At 36.5% G+C, this 22028-nt stretch overlaps 1 protein-coding gene across 1 annotated transcript in view; it reads right to left on the bottom strand.

Annotated features, from left to right (window-relative positions):
- Nucleotides 1–3463: 3463 nt before the first annotated feature.
- Nucleotides 3464–22028, bottom strand: part of pth1r (parathyroid hormone 1 receptor) — a gene marked incomplete at its 3' end in the record, with an annotated part of 59274 nt that continues 40709 nt past the window's right edge. Inside the window, exons 3-13 of the mRNA XM_079243181.1 lie at nt 21155–21265; nt 20877–20998; nt 17218–17312; nt 15356–15542; nt 9896–10049; nt 9495–9555; nt 7053–7119; nt 6814–6908; nt 4286–4427; nt 3924–3965; nt 3464–3826 (exon numbers count right to left, since the gene is read on the bottom strand). Of these exons, the coding sequence (XP_079099307.1) occupies nt 3464–3826; nt 3924–3965; nt 4286–4427; nt 6814–6908; nt 7053–7119; nt 9495–9555; nt 9896–10049; nt 15356–15542; nt 17218–17312; nt 20877–20998; nt 21155–21265 (1439 nt within the window). The remainder of the gene's footprint in view (nt 3827–3923; nt 3966–4285; nt 4428–6813; nt 6909–7052; nt 7120–9494; nt 9556–9895; nt 10050–15355; nt 15543–17217; nt 17313–20876; nt 20999–21154; nt 21266–22028) is intronic.

Here is a 22028-nt window from a genome sequence, read left to right as displayed (position 1 = left end):
ACTCTACTCTTTATGAACACTGAAAAAGATCATTTCACATATTCCACAGCAAAAATAGTTGGGAACTTTTTTAAAAAAATGAAATTTGTACATAAATGTATTTAAAATAAAATGATTAAACACGAGAAAACGCATTGCAGGTATTTTTTGTATAAGTCAAAGTCGTACAAGAAAATCAGAATACAGTAGAATTATAGATTTATTGTCTTATTCACAATTCACTGATGAGCAGAACGGATTAGAAAAAGAAATATCTTATGCAAAGTTTACACTGATATCTACAACATGCCTCCATCACAATGGAGTGCAGAGAAGATGAGACGTGTCTAAGCAAACACTGCCCATACTGTAGCCTATATACTGTAAAGCATGAAGACTAATGTTGGCTCCACTGAGTACATTTCGGCACAAGATAAATAAATGACATAAAAACACATTTTATACTTCAATGAGAGGTATCTGAAACAATGAAATACAACATTATCTCTATGATTAATGGCCATATTGTACACTTAATTCTAAAACACAATCAATTTTACAAGATACAATCAGAGCAGAATACGGTTTTTTAGGGTATTAAAGTGCTCAAATAAAATTTTCCAGGTGCTTCTCGATAAAAATATTTGATGCTCTGATATTGTTTGATCTTATAACAAAAAAAAAAAAAAAAAACTTTTATGGGTTTTAAAATTCCACCAAATTTAGTTTCCACAAAACTGTGTAGACCGCAGTAATAAATGCCTGAAAGGAAACGGTTAAATAAAAAGAAATATTTTGTGTGGCATGCCGATACTTTGTCATTTAGTGACAAAAACATCAGTCAGACTCAGACTTATTATTTTTCCATCTCTGTGGCCTTGGGTCACCTGTAATTATAGATATGGCCAATCCACCAAACCTACTCTTGTAACGGTGATTGATTCCTGACGTGGAATTGTTAAAGCTGACTGCTGGAAGTTCAAATTAGAAGTGGATGCTTCAGAAATTACTGCAGCATTTATGTTATTCTCTACAATTCTTTCAAAAGGTTTAAATTGCATGTTAGTCTGTGCTCCAGTACTTTGAAGAAGTCTCCCACCCTGTCTTTGTTTTTCCCACCACAGAGTATTTTTACCCAACTGAACAAGTGTATCTCTAAAAATGGGTTAGAACGAGCTTTAGATGAAAAGCTTGTATGATATACAATAACAACAGGGCACAGTGAACATTTCCAAAAAATGACTGAAACTGACTGTAAACTGCTTATTACATTAGACTCTTATGGTGTTTGCAGGACAGAATACGAAACCAAAAATGATGATCATGGCAGAAAATGTAATGCAATTCATAAAAGACGTATCTGGGTTTGCAATATTTAACACAAATGGAATTTTGTTGCACAAAAACATAGATTATGTCTCCCGTTACTTTAAGTTTGTTTTGGTCTTTTAACTGCAGATATTATAAGTGAGGAAAAAATTGTTCAACAGCAGAAATTTGAAGACAAATTCAGTATGAATGTTTCAGTATAATCGCCTTTAACCATTATGGTCTATTTCTTCTGGCTTGATTTTGTCAGTGTGAATAAGATATATCCATCCATATAAGTCCATCATTTTAACTTGGGCAAAATGTTCTGATAAAACCTGAAGGAATTTGGTTCTGAAAATCTAGGAATTAGAATCATACTTAAACATTAAGAGAGCATTACATAAACAAAAGAAAAAAAGTCACCTCATTTGTGGTTTTTATTTTAGATCTTAAATAAAAATGAGAATTTAAGGCAAAAAAATCAAATCTAACCATGCTACCTTTCAAATGAAAGGCACTGTTTCATCATTTAGCTAAGGATTGTTATGAATGCTTTTGTTCCACTCCAACTTAAAGAAGATTTGTTCCGGTAAACACCGTGCTGAGTGACGGTACAAATAGATTTCGCTGTTTAACCTTTTTCTCTGAAGGCATAGCATGCCTTTTCTCTTTGGTATAATAGATGGTGTGACCTACATTGCCAGGCATGCAGGTTGAGTGCAGTAATTTTCAAGATACAGAGTTAAAAATATCTTGTGGAATGCTTCAGTAAATAATAGTATGAATGCCCTCTGTCACCTGCAAATATGTCCACCGATTCTGTTTGGACTATATACATGATCAAAGATTACCAACATTCTAAAAACAAGCACATGAGCAAAAATACATTACAACAGCTTTATAACATTAACACTTTAGCTCACAATTAGAATGTATTTCTGATCTTTGTAAACATTGTGACTTGAATATATACATTAAAAAAGCAGCACGTCAAAGTTTCTATAAAATGACTGTTTTGCCTTCATTTACACCACAAATTTTACTCCCTGTCTTCCAGGGGATTAAGATTTTTTGTTTTAATTTTTTTTTTTTTTAAATTTAATTTGTATTCTACATGAGTTTAAGGCTGCCTGCTGCACCAAGGGTGTTTTTCTAAAAATGGTGTCTTCTTCTTTTAAATGCTTGTGGGAATACATGATATATTTATTACCAGAGCTTCTTCTTTAATCCTTGTAACACTGAACAGCTTTCGAAGAACTATTACTATATTGGTGTTTTGACTTTGGTTATGTGTTAAAACAAAATAAAATTAAAAAAAAAAAAAAAATCTGAACAAAATACATTCGTTTCTACCATTCAAAATCCAAGATATTTAGAGGAGTGAACTGGAAGTGGGATGGAAACTGTACAAAATTTTTGAATAAAAAAAAAAAGTTGAAAATCAACACAGCCTTACATAACACACCAACATCAGCTAAAGAGAAATGCAGACTATGATAAAACATCACTCAAAAAAAACACAAAAACAGGTGTGCAACAACAGACTACCATTACCTGAGTACCTTCCCTTTTACACTGAAGTGGATCTAAATCAAAGCGGAACAAATGAGATACAATTCCACAAAGCATGAACAGACGTCTCAGAATAGTAGTATGAATGACTTTTTAAGCCAGGAATGCACTTAATCTAAATCCTGCCCATGTTTGTGCCACTACGTGCCCTCAAGACCCACCTGGTTTTACAGCAGATGATCAAGGCTGTTCTTTGCAGCTGCTGTACCTACCCAACCAAACTCCTGCTTAAATTATGCACAAATGATGAACACAAGACGGACTCAACCTATGTAGATAAAAAAACAGTCATGGCAGTGGAAGAGATTTAAGAAAGGACAGTCTGGTGTAGCCTTTTACACGTTCTCCGTGGCAGGCAGTTTGTGAAAGAGCTGAGAGTAATCGCCACAACAATTTGGGAGTCATTCTTGCTCACAGAAGCTTGCAAAAGTGATGCACCCTTTATGCCTTGAGCCCCATTAGCTGGCAATGTTCTGGCTCGATTCACAGGAAAAAAAAAACTGGCAGTGTTGATGATTGCAGTCATCCCCTTCAGACCATCCTGAGAGTGTTTCATGATGTGTCTTTCCATGTTTCATTTCAATACACAGTTCCCTAGAAGTCACATGACCGTCTCCCTTTCCTCTTCAACCACAGGCGAGGGTTTCTCTTCCTCTCTGGGCCGTGGATGAGCAGGTTGCTCCTCTTCGGGAATGTGGAGCTCTTGTCCCGATGAGGGTACAGAGTTCTCTGAGACCGAGCCATTCTTCACATACCCGGGAAGGTTCCTGTGCCCATTCACAGGCACGGGTCCCAGCCTTGTGGTGAGGTGGAGGGCCAGTGGTCCCCTGGCAGTGACATTGGTAACACTTGTGTGTGATACCATAGGTCCGTAGCTGTAGGTGTTACTGCCACTTCGTGCTTTTCTTTTGAAGTCCAGAGCCAGAGTTCTTCTGCTCCAGGACTTTTTGATCTCAGCTTGTACCTTAGAAGACACAAAATTATTCAGACATGAATAAGAAAGATAGTTTAAAAAAAACAACAAAAATAAAACGTTTATGTAAAGCTGTTCGAGTTCTTACCTCTCCATTGCAAAAGCAGTATATGATGGCGACAAAAAATCCCTGAAAAAGAACATTGAGTTTACTCACATTATCACAACTCAGCTACATTTAGCATGCACTTAATATGACATTTTAGCTGTATAATTTGGCATTACCGCTGATATTTTCCCTCATCAGTTACCCCTGCCATTTTCTTCATCTTAATTAGGATCTTACCATAAATCGAGCTAAACAATGCAATGGTTGGAAAGTCTTTAACTGTGTTTTGGTGATAACCTTTATCTTGAGGACATGTCGAATCCAAAGAGGTCAATCAGATTTGAAGAGGGACATAAAAAAAACCCTTCAAGAAAATTTGCATTCCTACCCCAACAGTTTACCTGGAAAGAGTTGAAAAGCATCTCGTAGTGCATCTGAATCATCCATGGAATGCCATACACCTCTGTATACGGCATAGCAGTGAATGTGATGTAATGGACACCAAACAGTGGCATCAGCACCAATGTGGACTTCAACAGTTTTCTGTAAGAAAATATTTGTATAAATTTTTAACTAAACTGAACTGAACTCCAAAAACATAAAGGATTTTTCCATCAGTTTAATCAAAATGCCAACACTTAATATTTTAGAGGGCTACAACTGGCATCATACAAAAATTAAGTAATTGTCAGAGATTTTAGTTTCAAATTTAATTTTTTTATCTAAATCAATAAGCAAGAAATAGACTCCTTTAAGCTGTTGCTCATGCAGTTTTGATGTAACACAGTCTTGTCTGCAGAAACTTAAACTGGTGCTGAATGCAAACAATTCTAAATCCATGCTGTTTTCCACCTTGGATGAATCTCCAATGAGTGCTCTGCAAATCAAAACCTTAACAGAAACCCCTTTGGAGAGAATCAAAGTTTTCATATTGACAAGAATTCATCATTCAAATAACATTGAAACTCATGTTGAAACTAGTTTTCTATTTTGGAAAACAACTCATTTTTTTTATGAAGTTAAAAACAAACCTTTACAGTCTTTTAACTCTATTTCACCGTACCTTGAGGTTCATGCCACAACTGGCTGACCCTCCTAAAATGTACACGGGGAAACAATCTGACTTTGGCCTACAAAGCACTTCTGGGACTTGTTCCTCCATATTTGGGGATCTATCTTCAAAGGAATAAAAGCCAGTATGCCCAGTGCATTGGTCGTTTTAAATATGACCATATCTTGTGAGTACACCAAGCTTAGGAAAAGAACATTTAGTTTCATCAGCATGAAATAGACAACAAAATAACTTGGACTTGTCCGAACTGGTTTCATTTGAAACCTTCTGCTCCATCTTAAATGACAAACAATGTGAAACTATGGGGCCGTGGTTGTGTTTGTTACTTTCCACTCTTGGTAGCTAATCTTTACGCATCCAACAGAAATTACGTTTTGCTATTAACTGTTTTTATGTTGACATGTCTTGCTGACTTCCTGGCAAAAAAAATCACTCATGTGAATAAGCTAACAATCCCAGTTAGTTTTATCTGGTTAATAACTGATAATCTCAAAAGCAGGAGAATGCTACCAGGAGATGGGAGTGTTTCCATGTAGCAGTTTCCTTACTTCATCATGTCCTTAGGAAATTGTAGTTAAAAGTGGTTGAGATCAAAAGGAGGTCTGGAAGCTCAAGAATTCTTTCAGAGAAAATACTCACATGAGTGCTGAAGAAGCAGATTAAAACCACAAAACCTTCAGGAAGCTTTAGCAGACTCTGGAGTGGTGCTACACTGTTCTACTACTTTACAGCAACACCTGAACAAATATGACCTTCGTGGAAGACTGAGAGGGAAACCTTTCCCGATTCTTCACCACCAAATTCCAGGGAGGAAAACAAAACAGAAAAAAAAGTCCTAAACATGTAACCCTGAAGTAATTTGGAAACCAGTTCTGTTTCCATGAATTAAAATAAAATCAGCCAGGCTGCAGAAACGGAATCAGTACTGGGTTGTAGCCAGTAATTAGTGGAACAGTTGTTGGTATAATGCAAGTGAATTTGAACAAAGACTATTAAACTGTAGAAGTAAACATCATATGTATGTGGATGGATACTGCAACAAGTCAGTGATCCTAAAAGAAAACTCAAAACCCACACTGGACATCATAAAAAATCACAACCTAGTTTGGCTGCAGTTCAAAAACCCCTGAACTAAATAATGTCCCATCTGTAGACACATGTGCCTTAAAAAGAGGAGCAAATGTAAGATGATCCAGATGTCTCACTGAAACTGAACCCAGTAAAAAGAGCAATAAATAAACTAAAAAGTCCTCAAACAACAATTTAAAGACTTCCTGTTGGATGCAAAATGTTTACAGAATCACAAACAGGTACTGACTGGATTACTGATGTATTTAACACTAGGATTTTAAAAAAAAACAAAAAAAAAACAAAAAACCCCAAATTAAAGCCATACAGTTATTTATGGGATTAATAAGTAATTTTTAATTTTTGATTGATATTTCACATAATTTTCTTGATGTTGTTTGCAAAACTCTAATCCTGTACTTAGCTGCCTATGGAAAAAAAATTAAATAAATGGACCGACTCTGCACACAATTGTCTCTAATTTTCTAGAGACGATTAAAATTTAGAATTTTGGGGTAAAATAGTGCAATATAAATACCACTGCAGAAATTGTTCATTTTCACCTACTGCTTAAATCTCACAAAATGAATGAAATAGTGTTGGGCAAAAAAGTGGAAAGTCTCATTTCTCTCACTCAAAAGACTAAATTGACACCCTAATGGACAATTAGTGTCACAGATCCCATGAAACAAATGAAGTCACAAGCTTAGTTTTTCATGTCTGGATGAATTGACAAATAAATCTAAAAGCACATTTTGTTCTGGTAAAACTTTTTAAAGTGTTCTGTACCTGTACTGTTGTCTGGTGTCGCACCTTCCAGCATTTGTTTCTCGTAGTTTAGTTGCCAACACTCTGATGATGTTCAGAAATAACAAGAAATTAACCTGAAGAGAAAAATAGGAACATAATGATATGATTATATGTGATTACAAACATGCACGGTCTCTCGATGTGCAGCTGTAAAGCAACAGGTGCCTGTAATTTCCTGCACAGCAAAGGTAAAGTGCAAGCTCTGAGTATATACTTACCACCACAGCCACCAAGATGGGCACTTGATATATCCATTTCAAATTCCCTGCACTTATGTCCCAACACCTGCAGAAAATAAATAACAACACAAGGCGAATGATAAGAGATAATGAAGGGTTAAGCTGGCAGATGAACCAGAATCCTTCTGTTTCTCTCTGATGTTATTTCACAACATAATAAGACAGAGACTGGATAAAGCGTCATCACTATAGTGCCCCTTTCCACCAGTTATTTCTTATACCTCCAGAAACATATAAAACCATGCAGTAACAGATCTAAATGTTAATGATCAATGCCAAAAAAAATTAAGGCCAGAATTCTGCCTTCAATTAATTTTTCATAAATTTATTACCCTCAAGTTTCACGTAAATCTTCTTGATAATATCTGGCTTTCTTAAGTCTGTGAACTTTAGCGGTTTGTGCACGGACAGCACAAATAAAACAGAAAAAACTATGTGTGTGTACTTTTTCTATGTGTAATTAAAATAGTTTCTGTGGTGGTAGCATGTTACATGTCATCTTTAAAAGTGAGAAAGCTTTTGACCAAACGCACTGATAGGGCTTTATTCGTTTAATTCAAATGCATAGCCTCAAATTTACCAATTAGCTCTGAAGGCACATGCTTGAGCTGCAGTAATTGTCATGCGTGGGTTGTTTTTCTGCAAACGGAGACTGGGACAGGCAGAAGTGTTCTTCTTTTTGCCTTCTGACTGGGAATTAAAATGCACAGCTGAGTTCTACATTACAGATATGCTGGACACTGCACTAACTTATCTGTAAACTCTGAGCTGTGGCCATTGTCCAGAGCAATATGGACACGGAGGATAGCGATTGTCAGAGGGGTTTGAGGTATCACCCCGAGGTTGGTTTGGAGCAATTTTATCCCTGATGACCATTCAGGAGAGCAAAATGCATTCTCCATAAGAATGTCTTTATAACACAGCCTCAAAGTACGTGACGACATAAGAGGCTAAACAATATTAATAATTAAACCTATCTATCTATCTATACTGTATATATATATATATATATATATGTGTATATATATATATATATATATATATATATATATATATATATATATATATATATATATATATATATATATATATATATATATATTTATTTATTTTTTTCTATTAAATCCAATGGGAAATTATGTCGAAACTGTTGACTGGTAGTATATGCACTACACACACACTCATTCCCTGCCATCTTTTGTAAAATGAATTCTGGAAGAAATGACTGCGAAGGCTTCACAGCTTATAGTAGCCTTTGCTACATGCTAAAAGAAGTGCGGGTGTGTAGAGTGGATTCAATGGAGCGTTTCAAATTGGACAATGCTTGGCGTGTCACTAGATGGTAAGTAGCCAACTCACCCTCCTAATTCCTATGAAAGCAGTAAGTGTGTTTCTTTTTTCCACACTTCGCAAATCATTTTTTGACTTACTTATTTATTCCTGTCCTACAAGAACTGAAATCTAGCAAGTTTTTAATGTATTCTGCTTAAACACATCTGAATCAAATTATATACATTTAACAAGCTATCAAGTTCTGAAAAAAGACTCAATAATTTCAGTCTGGTTTTGTTGGAGCAGGAAACATTGAAACTCTGCTGGACTGTGACTTATAAGACCAGAATAAGTCGTGGGCCCAACCCATGGATGATGGAAAGTGACAGGCGAAAGTCATTGCCACCCAGGTGAAACCCAACACACCGGATGCGACACACAGCAGCGCCAGCGTCGCACATTGCGCCTTCGTATCACTTGTCTCTAAGAAATGTGATTTATTTTGTGAAATCAGAGGGAACTGCATTTTCAAAGCAGTACGTGAAAGCCTCAAGGATGAAGAGATAGAAATCTTGCTGTTAACGAAAAAGACAACTTTGAGTTCATTATTAAAAACAAGGAAGCTTCATAGTGAATGTCATCATTTGATGCCAGACCTCAAAGTTGATCCAGGAAAATTCAGGGCTGAGTCGGTGAAACTATCACTGGTTGTTTGTAGCGCCACGTGTCAGCGACAAAAGCTCAACATTTTCCAACTTTCTTGTGTTGCGTTACAAGCCTGTGTGTGCACGTCTACATGAACGATGGCAAAATTTCACATGCACGAATGTCGCTTGGCTGAAAGCAGGCAGAGATTTTTACATCTTCGCACAAGTTCCATAAGAAATTAATCGAGAAAAAGCGACGTTCCATCCCTGTGTTGAGCCCTTAACCTTGCGCTAAATAATGACACAGTGTCATTTTCTGCTGTAATCTTACCTAATATTCTCCTCATTTTAAGATCTGGTGAAAATTAGAGGCTTTTTTGTTAAGTTCTTACATGCACATCTTTAAGGGAAGCTGTTTTCTGTTTCACATTCTAGTATAATCAGTATAAACTGCACCATCTGATTAAGAAAGTGACATAAACAAATCATGCAGATATCTTACTCTGTGTCGGCAAACGTGGCTCTCACAGTCGCCCAGATGGTCACAAACACAGCGGGCATTCCTAAAAAATTCAAATCAATTCCACAATTATTTGCTGTCATGAAACAGATTTTATTAAAAGAAATTGACTCAAAGTATTCAATTTGCTCATAGGCTACTGTGTAAGTAGAACCTGGGTTGCACAGCATCCACATTGTATGCGCTGTGCTTATGTAATCAATACGCACAGTGTGTACAATGCAGGAACTGAGAAGCCCACATTCAAGCAGCATCTCTGTACAGACGATTCACTTCCTACTGCTTTCACTTATTGTGCATATTTCTTTGATCATCAAAAATGAACCTTAGTGGTTATGTGCATCACGTGAAGGTAAGTCGAATGTACATGGAGTAGAACTCACCCCATCCTATCAGGGTAAATCCCCAGAGATACTTTCTGTCTGAGAAAAAGGTCATAAAGATGAGGCTGTGGAGGTAAAGACCCTCCACAAGGATCCAGTAGTAATTGGTCGCCATGAAGTACATGAAAAGGGTCACGACCACTTTACAGCTAATCTATAGAGAACAGCAGACAAAGAAAGGCAATTATTCAGCTTCCACATTGACAAAAAATTTATTTTGGGTTTTATTTTTGGTTTTGTTTAAGTACATAACATATATTTCATTTCAAATATATGTAGTGCATATTTCTGTCCTTACACTCCAACTGTATCAGTAGTAACACATTTTGATTTCAACAACAGCTGGCATGATGGTACCGCCTAGAAAAATACTTTTGAATGGTTTCCACTTCCCTCCTTTGCAAATACATTGACTTAAACTGATCTGGCTTGGGAATACTGTCAGAGGAAGCCAAGAAGCACTCTAAGTCTAATACAAAAACTTTCTTTAAAATGTCACAACGATTGCAGTGCAAACTTAATCTAAGAGTTGTTTGTGAGTGAACAGTAGGATTTGCAAGTGGAGAACGTCTGCGGTAATCTCTCCAGGAATCTTCCACTTCAGGCTGCTGAATACTTACACCTTGGCAAGATTGAAATACATTTATTAAATCAGAGAGTTGCAGCTGATGCAGAACATTGCCAGAATCCTCACTGAGGCCTGTGATAAGGGCCGCTACACCTGTCTTATGTTTGAGCTGGTTTTCCCATGCACCAAGGAAGTGAATTTAAATTACTACATTTGGCTTAAATAAACACTGAATGGATTAGTGCCAAAACGTATTTCCTGCCTGCTGATACATTATGAAACCATTCTCACCTTTCAGGGTTGCCTAGTGTCCCATATGATTACACCCTTACTTTAGAACCAAAATAAGCTTAAAGAAAGGATGAGAAAACTGTTGCTCAGTCTGCTTCACCTCCTTCAAAACATCAAATGTCTGTTTGTTTTTTTCTGTTACTGAAATACATGTGTTCAAAACTTCTTTACATGATAAAAGTTATTGCCCTTTCTGTCAAACACTTGATCATTCTGGATCATTTTACTCTGGATGTACGCTTCTTGCTGTTGTGTGAATGTATTTCCTTTATGTTAAATGGTTAAACACAGCTTCCCTTACATTATTCAAGGTCAGAAATATTATGCAAGTCATTTGAATTATTTTTACTCTGCAGAGCACTGATTATAGCTGATTATGTTTTCAAATCCTGTGATGGGATTCTGCGCCAGCATTTTAGCCACAACATTGGTCAGTCAGCAACTTTGGTCCAGGCTGAAAATAGCTCCCCACCTAATTAACCCTCAAATCCTCAGACTGTTTTTCAACAGTATGACACGCTGTTACATAAGCAGCTTAAATTCATATTGCATTTAACTTTGACACGGTGTAAAATCAACTGTTAGAAACCAGAAGAAAAAGCTGGGTTTTTTTTTCGTTTAGAAATGTTTACAGTTATTCGCAGATGTTTAGCTATGATTAAATTCAGCGTAGTTGTATAGTTGATCTTTACGCTCTTTAACCTTGCCAAACCTGCTGTCAGCGCAATAATCACTAATCATAGTTGTGCGCTTGCGATTATTGCAGTGTGATTATTGCTCACTGATCCCTAGGGGGGTTGGGTAGCTTATTTCTGTAAAGGTTTGTTTTTTTTCCCCAGCTGAAGCAGTGCTGTTTCTGGATGACAAACTGAAGAGTAAACCTTAACAAGCTCTTTCTTTTCTTTTCTTTTCTTTTCTTTTCACCAGAGATGAGTTACAGTATTTGATTTCAGTCTCAACTTCAGCTTGTTACTGAGCAGTAACTAAATGTGTTTTAACTGTTGAGCCTTTTCTTTTGTCTTTCTTTTTTTTCCCTTTGACAATAGCTTTGTTAATTAAACACTACGGTCCTGATTCAAGAATGGCTCAGGAAATAAAAGGCATGCTACTAAATGGAGGCCATTACAATCTAATTTGACAATAAAGCTGACAAACATAGAGAACATTATTGAGTATGAGTTTTGAACACTGTAACAAAAAAGCACCATTACATATTTAAAGATAAACCCTTTACACGTTTCAGTTAGAGGGAAGACATTTGGTCATATTGGCATGAAAATGGGAACTTATTTGAAATAACAAGGTGTTAAATGTACACAGTCCAATGGTAAATGGATTTCTATTGAATTTTGTTTTGGCATTCATGTCCTGTGGAGCTTGTGAACCACTTGATTAGCTACCACCGGCGCTCTTTATTAGCTGAATCAGCATTAGCCTGCCAAGCTCAGTGTTCCTGCATTTTTTGCAATTATATAGTTAACATTTTCAACTTCCAGTTATCTCTTTTGAAAACAAATAGATTATTGACAGACTGTCATGAAATTTTCTACACAAAAGTCCCATTTTAACTCATTTAACTAACTGTATTTAATTTAAAACTAGTGCCATTTAGAGGTCAAAATTCCAGACTTATCAATACTCTGTACTGTACCTAAAAACTAATTAAATGACCTCTCATCTGTGCAACTGCTGCTTGTAAAGCCTCCTAACATGATAACATGCTTAACTATCGTTGCTAAAATGGAAAAAGAAAATTACCTTGGACATGACAGAGCATTATCTTATTTATTTTAAAACTGATTTGACAGAGAAAATACATTAAAGGCAATGTTACATTAATAAGAAATGCAACCGTTGCTATGAATGTAGGACAGCTAGCCGAAGCTCATTTGCAGTACTCGTCCCTGTCTGTGTATTATGAGTGTGTTGCTCTAATTAGCATTCAGTTCAAAGCAGGACTGTGCCTGTTTAATACCTCACAGTATGTCGTTAAAAGTTGGTTGACTGGTCATAAGACGGATTGTGCACCTGCAGAAATATCAAATATGAATTAAATCAATAGTCTATGAAATTTAAGATCTGTTTTCTTTAGTAAACACGTTTGCATTTAGAGCAGAAAAACACTGCAACATGTTAAAATTTTTGAGGACTGATGGGATAAAATAGAGAAAGTTTTTTAGCCTTTAAATTTGAAGCATGTGTGAATATCAGTTGACATTTCTCTTGTTCTGAAAATTAAAATATTTAAAAAATGGCATCCTTGCTTTTGTTACCAACAGCCTGTTATTTGTCTCTGTTCCATCCAAGTTTCCACCCGAAGTTCTGCTGGACAAAATCATGTTTATATAAATTTCATTAGTAAAGTTTTACAACTTGGAGGTTTACATTGATGAAATTGAAAATATATGAATTGTTTTATGCATGTTAAAAAGTTTTGAGAAACATACCGGGTATTGTGTTTCCTTAAAGGGGTGCTATTATGGTATTTTGAGTTTTCTGAGCTTTCTACAGTTACAGTGTTGAATCCTCATCAAACATGTGAACGGCGCTGTTTTTCATCACCTAAACGCATGTTTGAATTTGAGTTTGAATTCCAGCACGCTCTCCGTTCAGTTTCCATGGCGATGAAAAACACGTCGTTTTAGAGAGTTTTTTCTACTTGGAAATTCTTGTGACGTCCCAGGGGATAAGATTCGGTGATTGGTTACCTTCTACTGGTTAACAAGGGCATGTATATATACATCAGGCGGGTGGAAAACGTCGGATAAAGTTATTTCCAACGATGGCTGGTGAGTTTACCAAAGAGAGACATCCTGCTGCATTCGTTGCTGTGGGTTGCTGTTTTCCACTTTGTTTTCAGGGTCTGATTCAGGTTCCAACATGTAGGGCTGTATGCTATGTGTTGACATTGTATTTTGTTTTTCTTTTAATTGAGTTCATATTAGCCTAATCCTTCTGTTTATGAGATGTTACAATGACGGAGAAAGCAGGTGCGGTGCGCGCTCCCGATGTAGTGCAGTGGCAGGAGGCGGGGCTTAATGCGGAAGAGTCTCAATCCACTCGTTTTGCCCACAAGCTGATCTGACAACCTACGGAGAGGGTCGGTCTGAAGTAAATAAAGCGATTTGTGACGATAACTCGATCAATCCCAGCCCTTCTGGTCTCAGACATAAAAATAAATTAGCCTGAAATGCACATAATAGTTCCACTTTAATAGTTTTCAACTAGTTTAATGTAGTGTGTTTAATGTAAATGTATATATAAAAAAAAACCAAAGAATCTAAACTTAAAAGTAAAATCTAAATGAAAGTTGTGATCACCTTTATAATCTTTTTCAATAGAGATGAATGCATTATTAATAAATCATTAGACAACAAAAGTGGTGACTATAACAAGTGAATAAACCAAGGACGAAAACACCAGTTTTGTTGCTTTATGGACCTCCCATTGGTATCTTTAATTTGTTTTGGAAGTAGGAAAAAATTAAAGTAATTAATGGATATATAAACGGATGATCTCATACCTGTTTAAATATAAATGGAGCATCATTTAGTTATACTCCTTGTGGTACTAAAAAGTACTTGTGTTTGAAAAGAGGTTAACAATAAACAAGTTAGGATTACGTGCTGGTGTATCGACAGGATGTGAAGCAGTCCCAGGAGCCAACACGGGTTTTGTCATCCACTGATTAAGCTCCTGATGAGGTCAAAGCTCCATGCGGATGCAGCTGTTGCTGCTGCGCTGTCACGCCATGATTAATAGCTGACAGTGTAGTGCTCCTTTCTCCAAGTGTTGTCTTATTATCTTCTCTTCCTCCAGCCATCAGCCCGTGATTTAACAAGCATTGATGGGATGCATCAAGGCTTTTGCAAGAGAGACATGGGTTACTGATTTAAACATGACCTTAATTCATGAACTGAAAGGAGTTTTACTGCTGACAACTATTGAGTTCCTGTCACTGATCGGAAAAAGTATTGGAAAAAGGCCAGCTTGCATAGGGAGAGGTCTCCATCTATTTCAGAAAATTTCAAATTAAAGTTTGCATTGATAAATGTACCTCGTCAAGGGACAGAGAATAAAGTTCTGTCACACTCTTGCATATATTATATTATGTCCTTTAAAGAAGTTGTTACAGATGAAGGTGTTTACCTTGAATATACTGAATAAACTATTTGTATATTTAAGCATCCATGAAAAGTAAATAATCTTTAAATGTTTTTATTTTCTAAACTTGACTCTGAAAGGAAAAGCCAAAGACTGCTTAGTAACACGCTGGCACATTGACAAACAGTATGTTTGCTCCAGCACTGGAAAGGCAGGTGCGACTTTGCAAAAGACATGTACAACTTCCACCTTGGAAGCAAATGCAGAACACCAAACTACACTACAAATTAAATTATACTTGCATGCAAAGAAATCAAATTTAGTTTTTACCATGTATTCTTTGACACACTGAACATATTGTATTTAACACAAAAGTAACTGTTCATTTTTTAATTTGTTTTACTTATATTTCCTTTTTCTTTGTATTTATTAAGGAAAACATATGGTGTTATAAGTATGCAAGTATAGTGACTCCATCTATGAGTGTGTTCACTTACAAACTGTGTTTTGTTGACTGGCGGAGCTTCAGTGATGGACTTCAGGTCTTCCATCGAGACTCTTTTCATGTTCTCTAATGGAGACTCGGAGTAGAGAACAAGATCTTTCGCAAAAATGCTGATAGCTCTTAGCATGAAGGATACAAACAGATGCATGTGGATGTAGTTCCTGGTGCAGTGCAGCCGTCTGGGGAGGAAACAAAACACCAGCAGCAAAGTCAAACGGTTAAAAATGGTGTCTGTGTCAGTTTGCACACCTTTCATGTAGGCATGCAGAGACGTTTTAACACATACACACACAGGCTATACTCATCCTAATTAGAGCCAGCTGAATTCCACGCTGACGATAACACATTCTTGAGATTTAGGGAAAACACAAATATCAGATTGCTTTGCTTAAAGTGAGTTGTAAAAACAAATTGCAAGCATGTGTTGAGAAGTTGCAAAGATTACTTCTGTCTAAAATTCTCTCAGAACATCCTAAACATTTACAGAGAGCTGGCCTTTGCCATTATTATGCATGGCACTTTATTTGTTAGATACATAGCCAAAAAGCTAAGAGACTAAGTAAAAAAAAAAAAAGAGTCAAATATTTACTGAAGAGTCATTGGTGCCAAATATTATGAAAGCTAATTTTTTTAAACACTAATATGAACCCTATGGGTCCATTTTCATCTTTTTTTTTTTTTTTTTTTGCTAAATTTTCATTAATGAGTTGACAAGGTGCCTCCTGAAAGATATTGATTTAAGAAAACTAATCTAGCATGCATTTCCCAGGTGAAAGAACGTGAACACAAGTGCTAATGTAAAATATCCCTTTGCTCTCCCTGGAAAACATTTATGAGCTTTCCTTTCTGAAAGCTCATGTGTTGAAGGGGAGACATGGTTGGAGCACTTCGGTGTTCAGTGCCAGAATGTCAGATGGGCCCCTGGGATAACTTATTAAACTCATTTGGCCCGTAGATTTCCTGGTGCCAGTTGGGAGAATTCCTAAAACCTTCTGACTGACTGCTTGTACAGTAAGTTACGCCAGTGGGAACATTTGTAAACAGTGCCTTGACATCAATTCTTAATACCCACTGCCCCACAAAATAAGCCAAATCTGACCTTGGTATTGGCTTTTTCTGGATATCAGCAGTTACATGTAAAATAAGAGACAAAATGTGCAGAAAATCCTTTTAGCTCTTTAGAAAACAGATGTAATATTTTACACTCAATTCTTGTAACTGCTTATTAAGTTTCTTTTTTAAATTTGCTTTATATTTTCTTATGGAGAAAGTTAAAGAATAACCTCTCCCACTTATGGTGGCTTAAGAACTGAAATCTATGTAAACATTGGAAAACTACAAAACCAGAACACAACTTGTTAGTAGTTTACCAATAAAATATGAAGTCAGCAGGAAAACAAAGAAGAATCTAAATGTCAGACAATGCCAAATGCATTACTATAAGCCTAGAGGCCCACTGCTCCTCAAAAGGTAGATTTATTACAGTCTTATAAAAAGTCAAAGTAAAATTTAAAGGTAATATTTGCTTTAGTTCGGTGCTTGGACGCAAAGTAGCTGCTATTTTGTAATTAACTGGTATGGGAAAATTGAACAATTTCACCATAGAGCACCTTTTATTCATACAATAATCACAAAATTAACACGCTGTCTACTTCCCAGTATGCTTGTAACTAACTAACTAACTAAACTTGAATGTTAAAACAAAAACAGAAAAAATAAGCTATCATTAAACATTTAAGCCTTCTGTTTATCCCTTTTGCCACGTCCCCTTAATGTTTTGACCCACTGGCAAAATCTAATTGTCTTGGGAACACCTGGTTGAAACGTTTAACAGAAAAACTTCCAAAGACTCACCGAAAATATCCCAAGATGACAACAGCCACCATGAGTGACCCCAGAGAGATGGAGTACCCAACTGTGTAGATGAGATACAAACGGTGAAAGACCTCCTGTTGGAGAGGGATCATTTGTTAGAGAGTCAACATGGCACCGAAATGGATAAAGCAGTAATTGAGAGGTTTACAGAATCCCCTCTCCATTAAAATGTTAAACGAACAGCAGGTATTGGCTAAAACTAATGGCTCAGGGGGGGCAGTCACTTCCACAAACAAATGGAGTCATGTCAAGAGACTAATTTCCTTTTTTTTCTCTCTCTCTCTCTCTCTCTCTCTCTCTAAGTGCAATCTAAGGTTTGCCAGTAATGTGAAATATAATTTGAGATGTATTTTTTTCCTACCATTTAACTAAGTGTTTTCTTATTTCAAGGTCTGAGGGGTGGTGTTAGTATCAACAAGTACTTACATTAAAATAACCATCTAAGTTGTTTATTCACACCCATAAATATGAAATATAATGGTGCTTAATAAAACACAAGCAGGAGGAGGGAAATGTGCCTCACATAAGTGCTTCCACATATAAAGCACCACTCCTAAGTGTTTCTTTTAACAAGCTACCAACTCATCATAAGGAAGTAGGATGAATGGTTGAGTGGTGGTGTTATGCACAACCCTTCCAAATATTCATACATTTTCAAACAAGCTTAACACCAACATATGACAGCTAGCTTTTTTTTCCTTCTGATTTTCATTCAGTTAATGATGCCACTAAAATGCTTAATCACTTCCTAGTTGGTTTCTAAGGAATAGCATTATTTGGTTTCTGTTGGAAATTACAATTACGTGACTAGGGTAAGAAAACCATCATTGCTTTCTTTTGACAACGTGACCATTACCTTCATTAATGCCATCTGCCTTGGTTACACATCAGCACAACATCAAGCCACACACGTAGCATGACATTTTTACAAGGTACTTTATATGCAGTTGCCCTAATCACTGCTATAGGTTGCATATTTCTCAAATGTTTCAAAGGATCGTTTTGGCGTGCAGTAACAGACACTTCACACATCATGACTTCCACCACTGAAGCATAGATTTAGTCTGCTATTGTTTTTTAAATGATCTTTAGATTCGAAATCTTTTAAGGGCTTCAGTCATCATAGATATTTTTAAAGGTAAGAAGTTTTAGGTTTAGGTTCACTCAGATAATTTCATAATGATCACAACATGTTACACATTTTGTTCAAAGACTTGATAGTGATTCAGTTGAGTTTTTTTTAATATAACAGTATATAAATGCATTCATTAGTGATAAAACACCAATACAATACTGCACATCCACAAATAAGTAAAAAAAAACTGAATCACTTGGAAATTATTTTATACTGCAAAATCTACCCAAACACCTTTTTTTTTCTTCTCAGACATGATGGATGGCAACAATATCTGACATGTGTGAGAAAACTTGGGTGGGGCAGTGGAAGGACACTATAAGCAGGGCAACTAACCAAATGGGGCCCAAGAACCCCTTGTGATGTAACCGGATGCTGCACTGCTGTTATAGTTTAGCATCAACATCTTGGGCCTGGAAAAGCCATGTCTCAGTTGTGGCGGTGGTCTGCGGTATGGCAGTTTTGCTGTGTGTGCTTTCGTCTATGCATATGTATTTGCCATTAACTACTGGGACTGTTCCCCCGGGGAAATACAGACTTGAACAACTGAAGTCATGAAGGAGCAGCTGTACTCAGCGGTACTCAATTTTTTTTTTTTTTCCAAATACAAGGGGCTAAAAATAATGTAAAATGGGATAATTATTTCCTCATGATTGTGTTCAGTGGTACGATGCTGTGCTGAAGTATTCACCCTATTTGTTATTGATCCTGTCTTATTGCCTTACGACCTGAGCAACTGTTTAATTTTATCAACACAACATACCCACCCACTCATTCAGCCCCAGTCAAGTCAAAGATCTTCAAAACACACTATTTCAGCTTCAATTGCAGCAGAAAGTCTTCTGGGCTATGTATAAGTATTTATAAGTTTGACACATCAGGCAACTGGGAATTTTGCCCATTCCTGAAGGCTAAACTCTTCCAGCTCCAGCTGGATGGATTCTGATGGTGGTCTACAGCAATCTGAACCATTCCATTGGTTTCTCAGTATAAATAGAGGTCTGATCTTTCACCATTCAAAGACATTTTGATGTTGACCCTTAAACTAGGATTAAGTGTTAAGATCAGGTTTACTGTTGTTCTGAATACTGAACCTCTGTCCTTTAATTTTTTTCTCTAAGATGCTTCTCAAGAATTTCTCTGTCTCAAGCACCATATGTCACTCCTTCAATTTTGATCATATTATTGTCCCTGCCAATGAAAATAAAAACAGATTTGGGCAAAATTTTGTATTTTTTCCTTAACCAACAAAAACAAGAGTTTTTAATCTCATCTGATAACAGTATTTTTCCCAAAACATTTGGTCAGTTCTGGGAAGATCTCTGCTTGAAATATGCAGCTGTTTTTAACATGCTTTTAATATCGCTCATGCAAATAATAGTGACTGAAGGGGCATGTCAGAATTCATTATCGCAAAATTATCTCTGATTCTGTAATTGATGCTTTCTTTAAAACATTACAGTTGAACATGATCAAATGAAACCTATTTCTTAAAGCACGAGCACATTCGGATTTCCAAGAATGCAAGAAAAACTAGAACAAAAAGCTTGGTCCCAAATATGTCCATGCTATTTTCAAGATCTGTTTTAGATGGAAGAAAAGTATGATGTTCATATAAACATTTATAAAAACGACAAAGTGTATTTCTAACTCTTAGTTTCTATATGTTTCAAAGAAAAAATAAAACCCCTTGATCAAAGTGACCATGGGGAAGAAATGGCTGGCCGAGTTTAACAGGCCTGTGCAGAGCTCTGACTTTGACCCCATCAAACACCTTGAGGACACCAGGGATGGGTTGGTGCCATGTCTTATCACTAATCATCAGCACCTGACCTCAGTGGTGCTTTTGTGACTAAACTGGAGCAAATCCCTGATGGCGGTTTCACAAAAAACTATGAAGAGACTCATGGTTCAGCGTGTGCATACCATTACAACAAGTATCTAAAGTCGACAGAAGGTGTGCAACAGTCATGCCTTATGACATATGTTTGGTCATAATGTAATTTTACAACTATATGTATTTAGTTTAGAAAATATTTAAATTTAAGATAAAATATTACATGTTTAAAGCTATAACTTATTTCCCCCCAAAATAAATGTTTTCTAGCAAGCTCAGCATTTTAATATTTAGACTAACATGACACTGTTTTTAATTTGCTTATAAGCATAAATTTCGCTTAATATAGACACGCCATCACAAAGTAACCACACTACACTGGAACCTTTTCATTATTTCTCTGTCATCATCCCAACATATAATTAAAAATGATAAAAGTTCATGCATGCTGCACATTACTGAGAAGTCATATTGCAAATGTGTTACTCATTTCAAAGGAATTGTAATTGCGTCGTAAAATGGTGCAACACTAAATAGCTGTAATGTCTTAAGAGAGACAGTTTAGTCTGGTGCAGCCTTCGCTCACACTATAGCTCCAGTTAATTTGCAGGGAAAGCAGTGTTACTGTGTCAATGAGCATGCACATGGAAATAAGATGGATCTCACATTGTTATGGCTGTAGTTGTGATGGTGGAGGAATTTTGCGCATTCACTATAATTGGCCCATGTCTTGTTGGTTGAGGCCTGCGCCCACGTTCCATTGTTGTCACACCGACGGTATACTCGTCCTAGACACCAAAGAAAAAACGGTTTTAATTAGATATTTGAAGCTTAATTATGGTAAAATGACTAAAGACGTCTCAGAGGGAGTTCTGGTTATGATTTTCTATATGGCCGCACAAAAAATGTCACCAACTGCTGACTATACTAGAGGCCAGTCTTACCTTTATGGTTGAAGTCATGGATGTACTCTGGACAGGCAGTGAACACAATATTTCCAGGGGGTCCTTCAGGCCAGCAAACAATGCCATCCCACTCTGGTGAGCAGAAACCATCTGCTGAGACAAAAACAATGTTGACTTAAAAAAAAGGGGCCACAAAGTGCTGTTCTCCCATGGCTGCAGTATCACGGCAAACGTCTCATGGTATTCAAAAGAGCAGAGTTCCTTTTTTTTTTCAAGGTTTCTGCTGTCCTTTAAAAAGAAAAACCGGATGTATGACATGTATGTTTATGTAAATTAGCAACGCTCAAAGCAGCTTTGCAATTTGTGGTACGTCTAAGTGTAAATGAGACCTTTCTCATTCCGCTCAAGGAAGCAGGGGGTCATCCGAAGAACACACATGCATACACCACTTCCCATCTGGTACAGACTTGCAATCATGGAATTCCCAGCATGCTGACAACAAGTTGTGCATTGAGTGTTGGCTAAGGCTTGATTGTTACTTACTCTAAATTTCCATAACTGCTCCATTGTTGATAGCATTACGCTGGTTTTATGTTGTATGGAAATGGATTTCGCATGGATCTCATTTAAAAGATTTGCTAAAACACCTAGTGCACTGTTGTACTCTAAATAGATTATTATATATATTATTAAATTGCTGAGTGGTAATAGTTTACTTCAGCATCCTCATCACTGTATGCTTTTGCACATTACTTTGCTTGCTACTAATACTTATTTCAAATGTGTTATTTTGTTTGTTAGATAATGTGAGCCCGTACTGTGTTACTTTTAAAATAAAGAAAAAAAAAACCTAAAAGTAACAGGGACATTTTAACAAATCAAGTTTGCCTTCTTGTCATTTTCTCAAAGAAGT

This window comes from Telmatherina bonti, assembly GCF_933228915.1.
Source record: "Telmatherina bonti genome assembly, chromosome: 7".
Classification (NCBI taxonomy): domain Eukaryota; kingdom Metazoa; phylum Chordata; class Actinopteri; order Atheriniformes; family Telmatherinidae; genus Telmatherina; species Telmatherina bonti.
The sequence above is the reverse complement of the archived record's forward strand: the minus strand, read 5'-3'. Positions and strand labels throughout refer to the sequence as shown.